The 17315-nt window shown below is 43.6% G+C and overlaps 2 protein-coding genes across 7 annotated transcripts in view; one reads left to right on the top strand and one right to left on the bottom strand.

Moving 5' to 3' along the window:
• Positions 1-243: 243 nt before the first annotated feature.
• LOC124033144 (paraplegin-like) lies at positions 244-6197 on the bottom strand. 4 transcript variants are annotated; one of them, XM_046345102.1, is made up of 18 exons: positions 5822-6187; positions 5498-5729; positions 5240-5342; positions 5057-5149; positions 4692-4933; positions 4162-4301; positions 3871-3973; positions 3657-3782; positions 3404-3566; positions 3115-3288; positions 2776-2900; positions 2583-2685; positions 2111-2221; positions 1880-1995; positions 1566-1722; positions 1323-1486; positions 1128-1205; positions 244-987 (listed from the first exon to the last, which is right to left on the bottom strand). In XM_046345102.1, exons 2-18 carry the CDS (start codon positions 5711-5713, stop codon positions 772-774), a joined length of 2430 nt encoding a protein of 809 aa, XP_046201058.1. In that variant the 5' UTR covers positions 5714-5729; positions 5822-6187; the 3' UTR covers positions 244-771. The 4 variants fall into 4 exon arrangements, with proteins under 4 accessions (XP_046201058.1, XP_046201059.1, XP_046201056.1 ...); XM_046345103.1 differs by having other exon boundaries at positions 5498-5724; XM_046345100.1 differs by having other exon boundaries at positions 5498-5724; positions 6088-6106.
• A 2510-nt stretch (positions 6198-8707) lies between these two features.
• Positions 8708-17315, top strand: part of LOC124033830 (ankyrin repeat domain-containing protein 11-like) — a 155266-nt gene continuing 146658 nt past the window's right edge. For all 3 annotated transcript variants that reach the window (XM_046346190.1, XM_046346191.1, XM_046346189.1), the window contains exon 1: positions 8708-9152. The gene's annotated coding sequence lies outside the window, so the exon portion shown is untranslated. The remainder of the gene's footprint in view (positions 9153-17315) is intronic.

The following is a 17315-nucleotide window of genomic DNA, read 5'->3' as shown; positions in this document are numbered from 1 at the left end:
GTTTTCCTTCCAACATAATGCAATACTCAAACTCCTGTGAGAACCAATGGTTTGGATTTGACATTTTTGTTCTCTTGATTGACATGTATAAATTATAAATAAATACTTTACATAATACATAAAAATGTTTCAAAGCAGTTCTCATATTACTATTCATTTATAAATACTCAAAATAGAGGACATTTTCTTGAAGTCATATTCAAGTTTGGTAAACAGAACACAAGATGGCGCTGGCAACTCAAGGACAGTTGAAATAAAGCTTTATTTAAACACCCCTGAGCATCACAGGGATTTTGGAGCAAATCACCATTTTACAACTCAAGGTAGGATTCTGCCCATAATACAATGAACTGCATATCCACTGCAGCAATGAACAACCTTTATTGGTACACCATTTATGCCATGCTAAGGCTGACCCAGACCAGGTGCCACTTATCCAGAGTATGGTTAAAATACTCTGAAAACCTAAAAAAAGGCCCAACAAATGTTCCCTCTAAGGAAGTGAAAGAGGACCCTTGGTCCTAAAAAGGTCTATGAGTTCACTGTTCCTCACCACTAACAGATACACCTCACTGTAGTGAATGGACATTTATCAACAAACTGAACTGAATATCCACCAGGAAAAGCAGGCGAGGTGGCACTTAACTGTTTATGGTGATTTGTGTACTGGAACCTTGCAACCTCACAGAGAGGGGCTCTGGTCCTCCTACATTATATTGCTGGAGGAGTGTGTGTACAGATTCTTGCAGAGGAGTGTTGAGACTGACCGGGTCATACAGGCCTCAGGTTCAGATGTTCATCATTATCGTCCTTCCTACGAGGAGGTGGGCGTGGCTCATCATCCTCCCCTGTGTCCTGCTTGTCCTTCTCTGCTTCGATCCAGCTTTGAGGGGCGATCATCTTCTTGGGCCCGTGGGGAGGGGGTCCCAGCAGAGCCTCGATGTCCTCATAGTTCACCACTTCCCGCTCCAGAAGAGCATTGGCCAACTGAAAATACAGAGAAATACGGTTAGCAAACTGTGAATGCAAAATTGATTGACAATGGAATACAATGCATGATGAGTGTTTAAATATGGTAGCTATGTAGACACCACGTCACACAAAAATATGGCTAACATGTGTCTTACCATTATCAGCTTGTCTCTGTTATCCAGAAGCAGTTTCTCGGTCTGTCTGTAGGCACGTGCTATCAACAGCTTCGCTTCCTGCAAGAACCAAAATACAAGCCATCCTTCACAAGGTTATCTCTAATGAACAGAACTACAGGTAAACTTACAACAGGGGAATCTTCTACTCGTAATGTTTCGCGGGTGCAGACTTACGTGGTCCATCTGCTGCTGGAGGCCCTGGCTGAAGGGCCTGCGTCCGACAGCTCCCTGCTCCTCGGTCTCAGGGAAGGACACCTGACCCACACTGGAGGACATGCCATACTGCTTCACCATGGAGTAGGCCACACGAGTCACCTTCCGCAGGTCATCCTGGGCACCTAGCACACAGACCAACACGTCTCACACACTGAATGCTATCGGTGTGTGTATGTTGTGATGAATGGTCAGACAGCCTACCTGTGGTGACCTTGTTGAAGGTGATGGCCTCCGAGGCTCTTCCTCCTAGAGCCATACACATCCTCTCAAACAGCTGTTCTTTGGAGAACAGGTACTGGTCTCTGGGCAGGATCTGGGCAAAGCCGAGGGCAGCGTTGGTCCTGGGGGCAATGGACACCTGGCAAACAAGACAACCAGTGAATATATCACCTTTGTCCAATATATGGCCATCTGCTATGTTTTTGGTCCTGTTCATTTCTCCATAGTATTCAACTATATCGCATTGAGCAAAGACACTAACATTAGTGGATATACAGCTATGGTGGTGGTGTCACCTTCATGAGTGCCTCTGTGTGCTCTAACAGCCATCCAACCAGGGCATGGCCAGACTCATGGAACGCTACAATCCTCTGCTCCTCTTTGGACAGGATCTTACTTTTCTTCACACTTCCTGGATACAAATGGAGAAAGTCAATAAGGGACCAGAAATCAATCTCTACCACAATAAATTTGTCAAGTGAGTTCCACAGTGGCAGATATTCATAGACATCGTAATGACCTCGTACCGGCTAGGACTCTCTCCACAGCGTACTCAAAGTTGAAGGTGTCGATGGACTTGTAGCCTTCCCTGGCAGCGTGCAGGGCTGCTTCGTTACAGATATTGGCAATGTCTGCCCCTGAGAGAGTAATACACAATCCCATTAGTAAATCAGTGTATTCTAAAAACTGTGAACCTATGTTCAGTGACAGCATACAAGGTGAATATACAGTTTTTTAGAGGGATGCTATTTAAGCAATAAGGCCCGAGGTGTGGTATATGGCCAATATACCACGGCTAAGGGCCTGGACACCGCCCTTAGCCGTGGAATATTGGCCATATATCACAAACCCCCAAGGTGCCTTACTGCTGTTACAAATTGGTTACCAACGTAAAGGGTTGTCATACCTGTGGTATACAGTCTGATATACTATGGCTGTCAGCCAAATAAGCATTCAGGGCTCGAACCACTGAGTAACTTCAGCCATGTGTGTACATACCACTGAACCCTGGGGTGAGCTCTGCCAGACGCAGGGAATAGCTGCTGGCTGGGTGGGTGAGCTTGAGTATCTTCAGGTGCTGCTCGTAGATCTCCTTCCTCTCCTGAAATGCACAAGAAGGATACAGCTCATGCACACTTAATACATTGGAGATCTTCAGGTTAAGATACTTTCAGAGGACAGGGCACTGTACCTGCAGAGTGGGGAAGTCGATAAATATGTGCCTGTCCAGTCTCCCTGGTCTCATGAGAGCATTGTCCAAAATGTCCGCCCGGTTTGTGGAGGCCAGGACTATCACATGGTCAGTAGTGCCCATTCCTATTGGGAGAACGGTAATGAACAGTATAAGTGCAAACAATGTTGCTGAATAGCAAAAAAAGACATGAGATACATGTATTATGTTCCCCCCAAAATACTTAAAACCTTCACATGTCAGTTATGATAAAGAGATTGATAACCGTGACGAAGTAGCGGAAAGCTATTATTTGTGTAACCCTAATCTCCGTTAACTCAAAACAAACCCCCTCCTCACCATCCATCTCCACCAGCAGTTGATTGAGGGTCTGCTCTTCCTCGGTGTTCGAGAAGCCAGACATGTTATTGGAGCGCTTCTTTCCCACAGCATCAATCTCATCTATGTAGACGATGCAGGGGGCTCGGGCACGTGCCTCTTTGAACAGACTCCTCACCCTGGCAGCACCAAGACCTGCACTTACAGACAAAAGATCATTTATTATTGCTTTGACTTGCTGTCCACCTTGCAGTCTTCTTTGGACAACTTAACGGATAGGACTTCTGATTGTAAACAGTGCAAATCTTACCCCCAATGACTTCCACAAACTCAGAGCCTGCCATGGCCAGGAAGGGCACCTGTGCCTCTGTGGCTACAGCTTTGGCAAGCAGAGTCTTTCCACAGCCTGGGGGCCCCAGCAGCAGGGAGCCCTTAGGGACTTTGGCCCCCAGGTTGAGGTACCTGTCTGGGCACTGCCAAGAGAAATCAGGAAGTCAGCAAGACACCTGTTGACATTGGTAATAACTGTCACACAAATCACCTCTTTACATTTTCCCTCTTACCTTCAAATAGTCAACAAACTCCTTCACCTCCATCTTTGCCTCGTGCATGCCCGCCACATCTTTGAAACTCACACCCTTTCCAGACTTGCCATTCACAATAGTGAACTTGGCCATTTTCAGCTGGTTCTGTTGAGCACATCACAGACGAGCATGAGAAACACAACAAAATGGCTAAGACTAGTAAAGGGAAAACAGTTCAACAGCCCCTACTTACAAATGCACTGAAGCCGCCCTCTTTTCCACCCATGCCAGCCAGGCGGAAAATATACCACAGGATTGCCACCCCAATGGCAGCCATTCCAAGAGCATAAAGCGCACTGACAGAAAGAGACAAAAGCAATATTGTACCAATGTCATGGAAACACATATTACATGTTATTGAGGTATAAACATATGACATGTTATTGAGGTATAATCATATTACCTAACCATGGCATCCATGTGATATTCTTTCTTGCATGATCACATCACAGATACAGCTGTTGGTTGAGAGTCAGGTACTCACTTTCCAAAGAAGCCAGTGCGCTTGTAGGAGACTGGGATCCTGTCCTTGGCGTCAATGTTCAGCTCCTCTTCTGCAGCTCTGAGCTTCTCCTCAAATTTGTCAATGTTGGCCACCTGCATACGGTACATAAGAGCCAGCCTCTGCACACAGATGGACAGAGGAAGCGTGTGAAGGGGGGCATATTTCACTGAACATCTAGATTCCTGTACTTATAAATAGGCGACATGGCCATCACAACATAAGTGGGGATGGAATGCATCAACACTAAAAGCTGAGGGGTATACTACAAAGTAGGATCAATGAGTTCGCCAGCTAACATTGATAAGCAACCCAAAATAACTATTGATTTCCTGGTTCATTAAAAAGCTAAATTTAGATATGCGTTTTCATTTGTTGAATCAATTAGACCAAGCTCATCTTTCTAAAGAAATAACTGAATATTTGGGCAAGTTAAAGGAGTTAGCCAGTTTCTGCTTTGTAGTATACTGTACATCAGTGTCCAGATTCTAGAATGAGGAAAAGGAACGTACAGGCCTTCCGAAGATGACTGCTCCAGGGTGGAGGTAGATTTCCACGATGTCACTCTCCGGGACCACCTGCACACGAGACACCTCACCCTTGGCCAGCATCTCATTGACAAAGTCATTCCAGGAGATGTTTCCCCCGCTGGTATTGATGGAGTTGAGGAGGCTCATGACCAGGGCGATGATGAAGAGAGTGCGCAGACGTTCCCTGTACATCTGATCCTCTTGCTCCCGCCGCTTCTTCTCCTCTGAAAGACAATGGGGGAATTAAGAGGTGCAGCTAACATCTCACCTGTGTATTCATGGCACAAGATAGCTAGTATAAAGGACTGTAGCCTGAATGCAAAGCGGTGTTGAGGTTTCTTACTGACCTTCATCTTCCTCTGGAGTTTTTCCCTTGGGTCCATCACTGTTCTTTTGATCTTGTTGTTTCGACTGAGATGTGCTGAAATAATTTGTGGAACCTGCAATGATAGGGTACGAGTCAGTGTCAGACTGGGAAATATTAGAACATCTTCAAATTAGTGGGTGGGTGGGGGGAGGTGACTGCTTACCTAAAATATTCCACAGGTCAACAGGGTTTTTGAACAAGCGGTTCTTGATCATTAGCTTACTTATTGCAGTCAATCTGGGACTCATGGGTCTGTGTAGCAGTTGCTGGAGAAAGAAGTGGTAGCATAATATTAGACCAGGACCGTTTCCTGTTGCTCACAGTTACAGGAGCGAAGTACATAACAGAGGAGTGGCGTGACCATTGTGATTTGAATGACAGTCAGCTATTGTCATGGTGGAAACAAAGACAGGCAACTAACCTGAATGATCCCAAGGTTGAGGCCATTATGTGGTTGAGTCACAAATGGACGAAGTGAGCATGATAATATTTTACAGTTCATACATGTCGATTGCTGCAGTTTAGCGCCATCGTTGTTTGGACGCTTGTTGACAAATTGACAGTTGTTGCGTCCCGATACGGTCCATATTATAGTCTTGTACTTTCTACAAGAACTGGCACGTCGCAGGGCTGCCATTTCCTTGCCTGCTAGACTACCGAACATTCGCACAGGTTAGATACAAATACAGTACAGCTGGCTAGCTAATAAAACTGACATGGTCACCATTAACAGTGCATTCACTACCTGGCTAGCAAACGTCAGTAATGACAATAGGCTTCGACCTTGAGATTGCAGCAGTTGTCAGCGCGTTATTTTGTTATATAAAAAGCGAACTACATCGTTAGCTGTTGTTATTCAACACGACAAGAATAATAAAGATGGTATGCTACATTAAAGACATTTCACTCCTTACAAAGACCAGTCCTCAGTACATGTACAACTGTCTATGTATCTTAAACGACAAGATTTCGTTCACAAATACTTTGATAGACTCTGAAATGTAGATGTACCCATCATTCTGTTTTGGTAAGGAATATGTATCATTGAAGCAAGGTCAGTGAATTAAATAGGTAAAATCCCATGTTAAGCTGACCACGAGAGCAAATAAGCACATACATATCCTGACGCACTTAAAAAGTGTTTGCTGAACCCCGAACTTTAACCCCAAGAGACACGTGTCCCTTGACCAAAGGGTATCTATATATTTGATTTGATTCTATGTTCACGCTGAGATAGACATAACTTTCAATTTGCGGAAAATATATAATTTATTGTCAATAAACTGTTAGACTAGGACCTTTTCCGGTTGCTCACAGTTACAGTAGCTACAGTACATAAAAGAGAATATTCAGTACTGAACGGCCCTTTGACCCTTGTCGCATTACGTCACGATGTTGCTTCATGAGCATTCTACCTGCGCAGGATTTTCACATCCAGGAAACACGTTCCTTGAGATAAAATGGCACATAGAATAGATGCTAACTGTAATAAAATACAAAAATACACGTATTATTGACAATGTGCTTGTGCGCTATAACATCATTGTATTTTACTGTATCTGCCTCTTGTGTATGCTAAATAAATGTCTCTATGGACTTCTTTGCTGTAGTTACAAAAGTAGCCACCAGAGGTAGCTATGGCATCGAGCATTCATTGTGTTTATATTTTGAGAAAAACAAACAATTTCTAATACTTTTATCAGTAAAATCATGGTGAAAAACAGCTTGGAAAGTTTTGTTGTTTTCTTGTTCATAAAGGTTTGTGCATGACATTGTGATTGTAAAAGCTGCCCTGCCTAAAAAATATCAGAGAAAATCTGATTGTTTGGAGGCTCTTGAGTGGAGCAGCGGTCTAAGGCACTGCATCTCAGTGCTTGAGGTGTCACTACAGACACCCTGGATCGATTCCAGGCTGTATCAAACTGGCTGTGATTGGGAGTCCCATAGGGCAGCGCGCAATTGGCCCAGCGTCGTCCGGGTTTGGCCGGTGTAGGCCGTCATTGTAAATAAGAATTTGTTCTTAAATTTAGGTAAAATAAATCAAAAGTAGCCTGGTAGACAATACCAAAAATGATATACTCTGTGGTACAAGACTGAAGTGGAGCAGTTTGAGTGCTTCCCAACACAATTGTGAAGAGGTCATGACAACACCTCTTCCCTCAAGGAGGCTGAAAATAATTTGCAATGGGCCTTTCAGAGACCCTCAAAAAGTTCCATAGCTGCATCACTGCTTGGTATGGCAACTGCTTTGGCATCTGTCCGCAAGGTGTAACAGAGGGTAGTGCGTGTGGCCCAGTACATCACTGGAGTCAAGTTCCCTGCCATCCAGGACCTCTATTATACTAGGTGGTGTCAGAGGAAAGCCCTGAAAATTGTCAAAGTGTTCTCTCCTGCTACCGCATGGCAAGTGGTAACAATTAGTTAAATAGTTAACCATATAGAGATACAGATTCGTTAAATAGTTAACCAAATATCTGCATATACCCATTTTGCACAAACCTTTTTGATTTACATACACTGCTGCTATTGTTTATTATCTGTCCCTTTATTTCCAGTTATATGTACATATCTACCTCAATTACCTCGTACCCCTGCACATGGACTCAGTACTGGTACCTCTTCTATATAGCCAAGTTATTTTTTGTTGTTACTTATTGTGTATCTAATAATATTATGTGTTTTACTTTACTATTTACAATTATTTTTCTATTTTCTTTCTCTCTGCATTGTTGGGAAGGGCCCGTAAAGTAAGCATTTCACTGTTAGTCCACACCTGTTGTTTACAAAGCATGTCACAAAAAAAACGTTTATGTTCATTTAATATGGTAGAGGACCTCAAAACAAATCATGTTTAGAAAGTCCAAATAAAGGTCCATCCCATCACCGTGACGAACATTTAAATAAGCCAATGAGGCAACAGATTCAATAAAAAAATATAAAAAAATCTTAACCAATAATAGCTCTTCTTTCATCTCCGTGCATGTCATTTTGTCGCCCAGCAGAGGCTGCTAGTGAATGAGTGCAATCGATATGCATAAACAAACAACCCAAACCCGTCTGACTTCAAAGTGTGCAGAGATCATCATCAACAACATTATGATATTGAGACTGTAGATGTCAACGGTAGGAAATCATGTATTGATGAAAGCACTGAGAAAAAGTGTTTTGGAAGTGAAATAGGCTATTCAGACCTGTCCTACCTGTGATCTGGACATTTGGGTCAAACTAGGGTGCTAGTTACCTGTAAAGGTGCTTTGGTTATACTGACATCATGAGTTGGACTACGATAATATTAAAGTATGCAATAATATGTTTGTTCACGTGAATAATAATACGATATGAGGAGTCTCACTCCATCACGCTGGGCGAGGTAAGTCAAGTGCACCCAACCTTTCGTACTCCATTTCCTTTGCTTGCTCTCCCAACTGTGTAATGGAGATGGGTCCCCAACCATGGAAACTGAAGTACTCGGTCAACCATGTTCGCGCTTTCATATTAATGTACAATGTAGCTTTAGTACTTTGATTTGATCCATAATGGCGCCAGTTTCATCGGTGCACAAATAGTACCCGCCCACATTCAAGAGCCAACCACAATCAGTGTTTCATTTGGCCTCTTTCCTTCAGACGCATATCGAAGCCAAAGCCCGTCTGGAAACAGTTTGCAAGGGGTCGTTAAAGAAGATTAAACCGGTAACAAAATATAGTTTTTAGCTACATTAAGTTTACCTTTCAAGGCTCCAGTTTTGATTACTGAGCATACAAATCTTCAATTCAGACCATGGTGACAAAATAAAAAGTGTACACGGACGTTTTCGAGGAGATTTTAAGCTTTCTCTGTCGGTTGTTGGTGTTCAGGAATTAGCAAGCTAGTTAGCACTAGCCTAGAAATACTAGCCAGCCTAGCTTGCTAACGTTAGCTTCCAATAGTCTGATTATCAGCTGAGATGTTTGCAGCATTTCTCGGATGTCTACGGACGGCATATTGCTGAACCAGAGGGCCTCAAATGGGAAAAACAAGCATCGGACAGGAATATCGGGGATAAGCTTTTCGACGTAACTCAGATTCTGTTGAAGGTAAGACGCAATAACATTAGTTGGCTAGCTAGCTGTGTTTCTTAGGCGAATAACGTTAACGAACTAGATATGCTTAGCTTATTGTACCGTTAGCCTTAGCTGTTAAGCTAACTAGATAACATGGCTTCATGCTCGAGTCGAAGAAATGTGTTATGAAGCTAGCTGACCCTCCCCTCGACCCAGCATTCTAACTGCGTACGCGTTTAACTAGCAAGATGACAGGTATAAGGACTTAATTTAGGCGAAAAGTGTGGCATACGAGCTAAAAACTAGCCTGCGAGTCGTTTGTTGACCTACAGATCCTGTTAATGTTATAGCTACATATTTAGTTGCATAGGTGTTTAGGATATACTCTCAAATGTATTTGAAAGGCTTCAGTGCCATCCATGTAATAGCCTACACTTCTCTTCAGGCGAAGAGGCTGATGTATTTAGTAAAAAAAGAGAATAACACCATGTGTTCAAGGGGGTGTTGTATCACCGCCAGTGACGTTATTTCATACAACTCAACTGCTTATTTATTTTTGGAGAAAGACACAGATGGGATTAAATAATTGGTTATGTTGATGTGGAATCAACTAAAGACGTGCTCTCCGAAGTTGCTTGACTTCTCCTCGATTTGGCCATTTTCCTGTTAGACTCATGGGTCCATGGATCCAGGATTGGTATTTTGATTAGAATATTTTACTGTAATGTATTAACACAGTTACTGTGAAATGTGTCATTTACTCTGTCCTAACAAGAACATCATTATGGTTGCCATTAAAGTAACACAGGTGTGCAGTGTTTTCAAATTAGTTCCTATATTAGTGCCAATATCATTCCATTGCTTGACAGGCTCTATCATTTGAATATGAATATTTCAAGTCAACAGTAAGGCTTTGACTTCTGGTTGTGGGAGAGCATGAAAGGAAGGGCAAGGTTCCTAACGAACGACCACTCTACTTGGAGTAGACTGTGGTTGATAACGTTTTGGTGCAGTATCAGTTCTGTTGAAAACACTGCAGTGGAGCTGCTAGCTGTATTTTCTTACAGAGATACTCTGAGCTCTTCAGCTTGTTGGGCGTTCACATTGAAATTCATTGCAGACACAGCAATGCATGTAATCCCCCACCACTTTAGTCAAGATGTTGGAAGCGCCAATTTCATGTCTCTTAAGTTTATGTTGTTATTTTGCAACTTCTTTCCCCTTCATTTTTTTATGTAAATACACAAAGGCTCTGTGTTGGATGTATTAAATCAACTTTCTGCAATATGTAGCTCTAGTACCCTTGTACAACACACGTTACTTGATATATACGCTTGGTACACCCCCCATGTTAGTTTCAGTTTTAGGATGAGGTTTTGGAGAGCCTAGATTTTCACCAGAGTGTCCTGTTGTAGTGTGTAAGCCTCAGACAGGAAATTGTGTCCTGCCTGGGTCAGTGAGGTCAGGAGCTGTGTTGAGAGCTGGGATTTCTCAGGACGATTTCCTGTTCAAGGCAGCCATTCTGTGCTGTCCTGTGTGCCCCGTCTTCAGTTGCCTAAGTGAACCTCTTCTTTTACTCAGGTTCAGAGACCGTGATTCCTGTTGTGTCCTGGCCCAAGTCTTCTGAGCGTTTAGCCTGTGTGTGGTCATGGCAGTGCCACTATTTGACACGGTCCCACTGTGCCCTCTCCTGCCTACAGTGTGTAACGTGACACCTTCAGCACTATCAGGCAGGCTAATAATGGGCACAAATATAAATCGCAGTGGGGAACAATGATTGTACCTCACAATGCCTCTCTGGCAGTCTGGATTGGACGGCCTTGCTCAGTTTGGCATGTTATATCTTGTGTAGAGGAGAGTGGCGTGGCTTCCGCAAGTCTACTTCCTCTGTCTTGCAGCCCTCTACTGTGTTTACGTTGCTGCTCTGTGCGACTATCTAAACCTGCAGTGCAGGAAAGACACAGCAAAACATCAGAACTGCGACTGTCTGTGGTTCGTCCCACCACATCCTCTCTATGCTTTTGCCCTGGGGTCAGTGTGCAGTAGCTGCATTGCCCCCACACTTGTTGTGGCATGCAGGGCTGAGAAACTGCTCACCTAAAGATTAACAATGTTTGTACACAGGCAACCGTTTCCATTGACTTGGGTCATAGCTCTGACAAGGTTTTGGCTCTTGAATCACAATGTTTTTTATTTCTGTTTACTCTGGTTCCAGGCCACATGTTTGAATGTGGGAATGAAGATTTTGTTATGATGAGAAACCCAGTCATTTAGCTGGCCCCACCAATACTGTGGACAGCATTTAGGTATAGCCAGTGTTCCACATTGGCCAGCAGTGTTTCAAAAGCTTCTGTGCCCACCGAATGGAGCTTTTACATTTTGTTGATCAAATTTTATTTGTCACGTGTGCCGAATACAACAGTGAAATGCTTACCATGCAACATTATGTGGGTCCACCGTACTGACAGTGCCTGACATAAGCAGCAGTAGGGGTGCGTGTTGTTGTGGTAACCTACTTATTCTAGTTGAAATGGGAAAGAAGAACCCATCGTGTGTAGGCACAGGGATACAGCCGAAAGTCCTCATACGGTCTGGCTTCTTCCTACCAAACTCTCTCCCAGTGCTGAGTGTTGGTCTGTTGCAAACAAGGATGTCTGCTCCTGCTTCTCTTTTGCTTCCCTTTTTTCCTGGCAGTGTCAATCTTTTATAGCTTTCTCCCAGCTAGTGCAATCTCTGGACGGTCAAATGCCATTTTAACCTCTTTGAAATTGGTTCCCATCTCTCTCTCACACAAACACACACACACATAACAACATGGCTGTGTCCCATTCTCCTTGCTCTGAGGAAGCCTCATTTGGGGTTTGAGTAGTCCTGTGTCTGATGCCTCCTCTACTGGTCACAGGTTTTGCTCACGTCTTCCACTGCAGCACTTTTGATAATGTCTTCCCTGACTCTTAGATTAAAGGGAACGGGTCTCCCATCCTCTGGTTTGCTGCATTTTTAAAACTTAACAGTTTTGTTTTTGATCTTTTGGTAAGGGGACACTTGAAGTAGAACATTTTGTTATTCCTTTTAGGTGAGAGGCACGCAGTGTTATTTTTCAGAGACCAATACATTGTTTTCCAAAAGTCATGACGCAAATGCTTTAATGATGGGCTTTTGCTTCCTTGTTTATAGATGGATACTGTTGTACTTTTGTGTATTTCCTCCCAAAAAGTCCAGCACTTTATGTTCAAGAAGTTGTTTGCGTATGAGAGAGCAGTTACTGTCGAGTGTGGGGGAGACTACAGCGTTGCTAACGTGGGCAGATGTGAGCTGGGAAGGATCACGGGGGTTGGGGGGGGTGGTCATGTAAACCTGAAGACAACAGTTGGTGTTTTGATTGGATGTGTAGAGCACTGCGTGGTGTTTTATCCATATGTGGCACTGAGAATGTCCTTTTGTAGCTGGCCTGGCCGGCCAGTTCTTCAGACACTGCCTGTGAGCCCCTGAAAGAGGAGAGCTCCGATGTGTCCTCTACTGCTGTCTGGGCCGAAAGAGGCCAAGCTCAGCTCACATGGACTTGCTTGCCTTGCTTCAATCACTCCTCCTCACTCGTAAATGTTTTAGTCTTACTTTTTTTTCTCCTCTCCCTCTGTTGCTCGAGTTCTAAGTGAGCAGAGTTTTATCCATAGATTTGAAATGCCTCTCGATCACATACAAAAACACATGAGGAGGACTACCATTTTAGAAATGGGTTTAGGCTACTGGCTAGAGATGTGCCAGAGAATTAGAGCAGTAGCCAGTTGAATTTCCTGTGGGTTGTCATGGGCGCTCGTATGTCCCCTGTGATGGGGTGGGTGGGGGAGCTTGAACTGGCTGAATCTCAATCACTGTGGCCTTCAGCTCTGCTTTCCTTTTGACGGGGCAGCTGCAGCCATTCAATTGGCCCATTTACATTGAAATGCAGCGACAGGTGGGGGGCGTGGGGCAGTGCGTGACAGAAAAGCAGACCTAACCAAAGAGGACGTCCACCACGGGGCTATGACGCTTTGTTTTCCACCAGCCGTGGTGCCATATACATCACACAAAGGCCGTAAGCACCCTCCTTTGACCACCAAGGACATTTTCACCACTCAGCTTTTCTTTTTTTAAACATTTTTAAAAATTATATACAACCACCCTTTGATTTGTGGAGTTTGTTTGTTGGTCAATCTCTCTCCAACAATTAGCAGCTGAAGTTTCTGTTTGCTTTTGCACTTTGCACATTGCCAATGTATTTTAACCACACATTAGTTAGGATTCTTTCATCACATTGTTTCCACCATATTCTCTGGCTTGTTTCCACTAGCCTATACTCTGGTTGCTATTATGCATTGCATTCAGACCTTCTCGTTGCCAGTTCTAATGGGTGTCACACTGTGATCTTGGATGTTAAACTAAGCCTGCACACAGGAACTTTCTGTTACTCATTAGGGTTTGATAGACAACTGTGTTTCAGACAAATGATGCCACTGTGTCATGGCTAGGTTCGTATAGCTAGCTTTCCAGGATTGCTTGAAGCTCCTTTGTGAAGTGTGACACTGATTTAGAGGCTCTGTCTGGTGGGGCGGTGGGTTGTTATTCTACATGCTGTTCATTTGGACAGGTTTATGTTTGTCGTACTTACCCTGTGGGCACCTTCGCCTAACTGTTGGGATGGCCTTGCAAGGTTCCTTCTAAGGTTAAAGCATGCTTCAGTTTGTTTTGCACCCAAATACTGTTTCCTCTTGAAGCCAAGCCAACTGCCCTTCAAACTAGTTTGTGGTGTTTGAGTCTATAGATAGTCAACTCCTGCTGGCTGAGGTGCTGGTTGACACCTGCTTTTCCTAAAGTGTCTCATACCATGCATTCGGAAAGTTTTCAGACCCCTTGATCTTTTCCACATTTTGTTACGTTACAACCTTTTCCTAAAATTGTTTAAACTTTTCCTCGTCAATACCCCATAATGACAACGAAAAAAACAGGTTTGTAGAAAATGTTGCACATATATTAAAAACATATCACACTTGCATAAGTATTCAGACTCTTTTCTCAGTACTGTGTTGAAGCACCTTTTTTGGCAGCGATTACAGCCGGCGTATTCTTGGGTATGACGCTACAAGCTTGGCACACCTGTATTTGGGGAGCTTCTCTGCAGATCCTCTCAAGCTCTGTCAGGTTGGATGGAGAGTGTTGCTACACAGCTATTTTCAGATCTCTCCAGAGATGTTTGATCAGGTTCAAGTCTTGGCCCCTCAAGGACATTCAGAGACTTGTCTCGAAGCCACTCGTGTTGTCTTGGCTGTGTGCTTAGGGTCGTTGTCCTGTTGGAAGGGAAACCTTTGCTTCAGTCTGAGGTCCTGATGTCTCCGGAGCAGGTTTTCATCAAGGATCTCTGTATTTTGCTCCGTTCATCATTGTCTCAATCATGACTAGTCTCCTAGTTTCCTGGAGCTGAAAAGGTTCCCAACAGCATGATGCTGCCACCATAATGCTTCAACTTAAGGATGGTGTTGGCCAGGTGATGAGCTGTGCTTGGTTTCCTCCAGATGTGACGCTTGGCATTTAGGCCAAAGAGTTTAGTCTTGGTTTCATCAGACCAAAGGATCTTGTTTCTCGTGGTCTGAGTCCTTTAGGTTACTTGGCAAACTCCCAGAGGGCTGTTGTGGCTTTTACTGAGGAGTGGCTTCCATTTGGCCACTCCACCATAAAGGCCTGATTTGGTGGAGTGCTGCAGAGATGGTTGTCCTTCTGGAAGGTTCTCCCATCTCCACAGAGTGACCATTGGGTTCTTGGTCACCTCCCTGACAAAGGCCCTTCTCCCCCGATTGGTCAGTTTGGCCGGGCGGCCTGCTCTAGGAAGAGTCTTGGTGGTTCTAAACTATTTCCATTTAACAATGATGGAGGCCACTGTGTCCTTGGGGACCTTCAATGCTGCAAAAATGTTTTGGTACCCTTCCCCAGATCTGTCTCTACAGACAATTCCTTAAACCTCATGGCTTTGTGGGACCTGTGGGACCTTATATAGTGTGTGCCTTTCCAAATGATGTCCAATCAATTGAATATACCACAGGTGGACTCCAGTCCAGTTGTAGAAACCTCTGAAGGATGATCAATTGAAACAGGATTAACCTGAGCTCAATTTCGAGTCTCATAGCAAAGGGTTCGAAATACTTATGTAAATTCTAAACATGTTTTTCTTTGTCATTATATGGTATTTTGTGTGTCTAAATGAATGAGGAAAAACATGTATTTTAATACATTTTAGAATAAGGCTGTAACGTAACAAAAATTGGGAATGGAAGGAGTCTGAATACTTTCCGAATGCACTGTACCTCCTGCAGTTACCTGGAATGGTCCGCTTGGGGGGAAAACTCAGTGCTGAAGGTGTTTTCATACTCTCAGGCGCAACATCCACTCGACAAGCCAAATTGGTGTTTGGTAAGTCAATGGGAGAAGTAAAAAAAAAAAAAAACCTGTGTCCTTAGTTAATTTTCTCATTCTAAAGGCAAAACCTTTAGTGGAGCTGATCACTACTATGGCCGTGTTAAACAGCCAACTAGCGCTAGCTAATGCTACCTAGTAAAATCGGTACTTGGGAATCAAAGTATCAATATAATATTCAGATAACCTAAACACCAGTTTAGTTACTCATCATGCAAGTCCTTAAGCTGTTGTTTTGATGTTGAGAATGTTAATCATCCATCCTACTGCCAAATGGTGGCCTTACTTTCATTATTTGTCCTACGTGTGTCAAACTCCACTCGGTAGTGTTGCTTTTTATAGAAACACGCCAGCCTTATCTTGCTTGAGTGAGTATGTAAGTAGGACAGAACAATTTATTACTTGCTAATTACGTATGCTTCCAACGCCATTTTTCACCTACAATTATGGCACAGATGTTATTTTCCATGTAGAAAGCCTAACGTGCCTGTACTCTGCCGTAGGTTTGAAATTCCATGCCCATTTCCCGGAATGATGTCTCGTTTTGAACGTAGCACAGGAGATTTTGATAATCTTGGTTAATCCTATGGTCTGAAGGTGCCGGTTTTCAATTTCATGTGGAACTTGCGGTGCACTTTCAGAGAACCATTCCAGTTGCAGGGTCCACATTGAAATCTATTTAAGGCTATTGCTGTTCTATTATGAATGTTTTACATGATGAATTATTCAATTGTGTGTAACAGGGTTATTTTTGGAGCACTTGAAAGTGCAAGTAAGAGCGCTGACCAGCCACCCACTGAGAAACTTCACAGGGTTGAGGCCTGCTGTGCCCCTTCTTGCTACTGTCAGTCAGTCATGCTTATCTGCATTCCTGGCTGGCCCCAGCACAGCCAGGTGTGGCCATGTCATGCACAGTCATGCTAGCTAAACAAACACCCTCCTGAACCACACATACACCTACACAAATAACTAGGGCTGGGAATTGCCAGGGACCTCACAATAAGATATTGCGATTCTCATGATTCTATATGTATTTCGATTCTGTGATATCTAAAAAAAAAATTGATTTGATCTTCCAAATGTATTGCTCACAACAGACTACCGGTCAAAAGTTTAGTACACCTACTCATTCAAGGGTTTTGAGTTTGACTGTTTTCTACATTGTAGACTAATAGTGAAGACATCTCAACTATGCAATCATGTAGTAACCCAAAACGTGTTCAACAAATCAAAATATGTTTTATATTAGAGATTCTTCATATAGCCACTCTTTGCCTTGATGACCGCTTTCCACACTCTTGGCATTTTCTCAACCAGCTTCACCTGGAATGCTTTTCCAACTGTCTTGAAGGAGTTTCCACATATGTTGAGCACTTGTTGGCTGCTTTTCCTTCACTCTGCGGTCCGACTCATCCCAAACCATCTCAATTTGGTTGAGGTCGGGTGATTGTGGAGGCCACGTCATCTGATGCAGCACTCCATCACTCTTCTTCTTGGTCAAATAGCTCTTACACAGCCTGGAGGTGTGTTTTGGGTCATTGTCCTGTTGAAAAACCAATGATAGTCGCGTAAACCAGATGGGATGGCGTATCGCTGCAGAATGCCGTGGTAGCCATGCTGGTTAAGTGTGCCCTGAATTCTAAATAAATCTGTGTCACCAGCAATGCACCACCACCTCCATACTTTACGGTGGGAAATACACATGCGGAGATCATCCGTTCACCCACACTGCTTCTCACGAAGACACCGCGG

This window comes from Oncorhynchus gorbuscha, linkage group LG04 (assembly GCF_021184085.1).
Source record: "Oncorhynchus gorbuscha isolate QuinsamMale2020 ecotype Even-year linkage group LG04, OgorEven_v1.0, whole genome shotgun sequence".
Lineage (NCBI taxonomy): Eukaryota > Metazoa > Chordata > Actinopteri > Salmoniformes > Salmonidae > Oncorhynchus > Oncorhynchus gorbuscha.
Note: the sequence above shows the minus strand (reverse complement) of the source record. Positions and strands in the feature narration are given on the sequence as shown.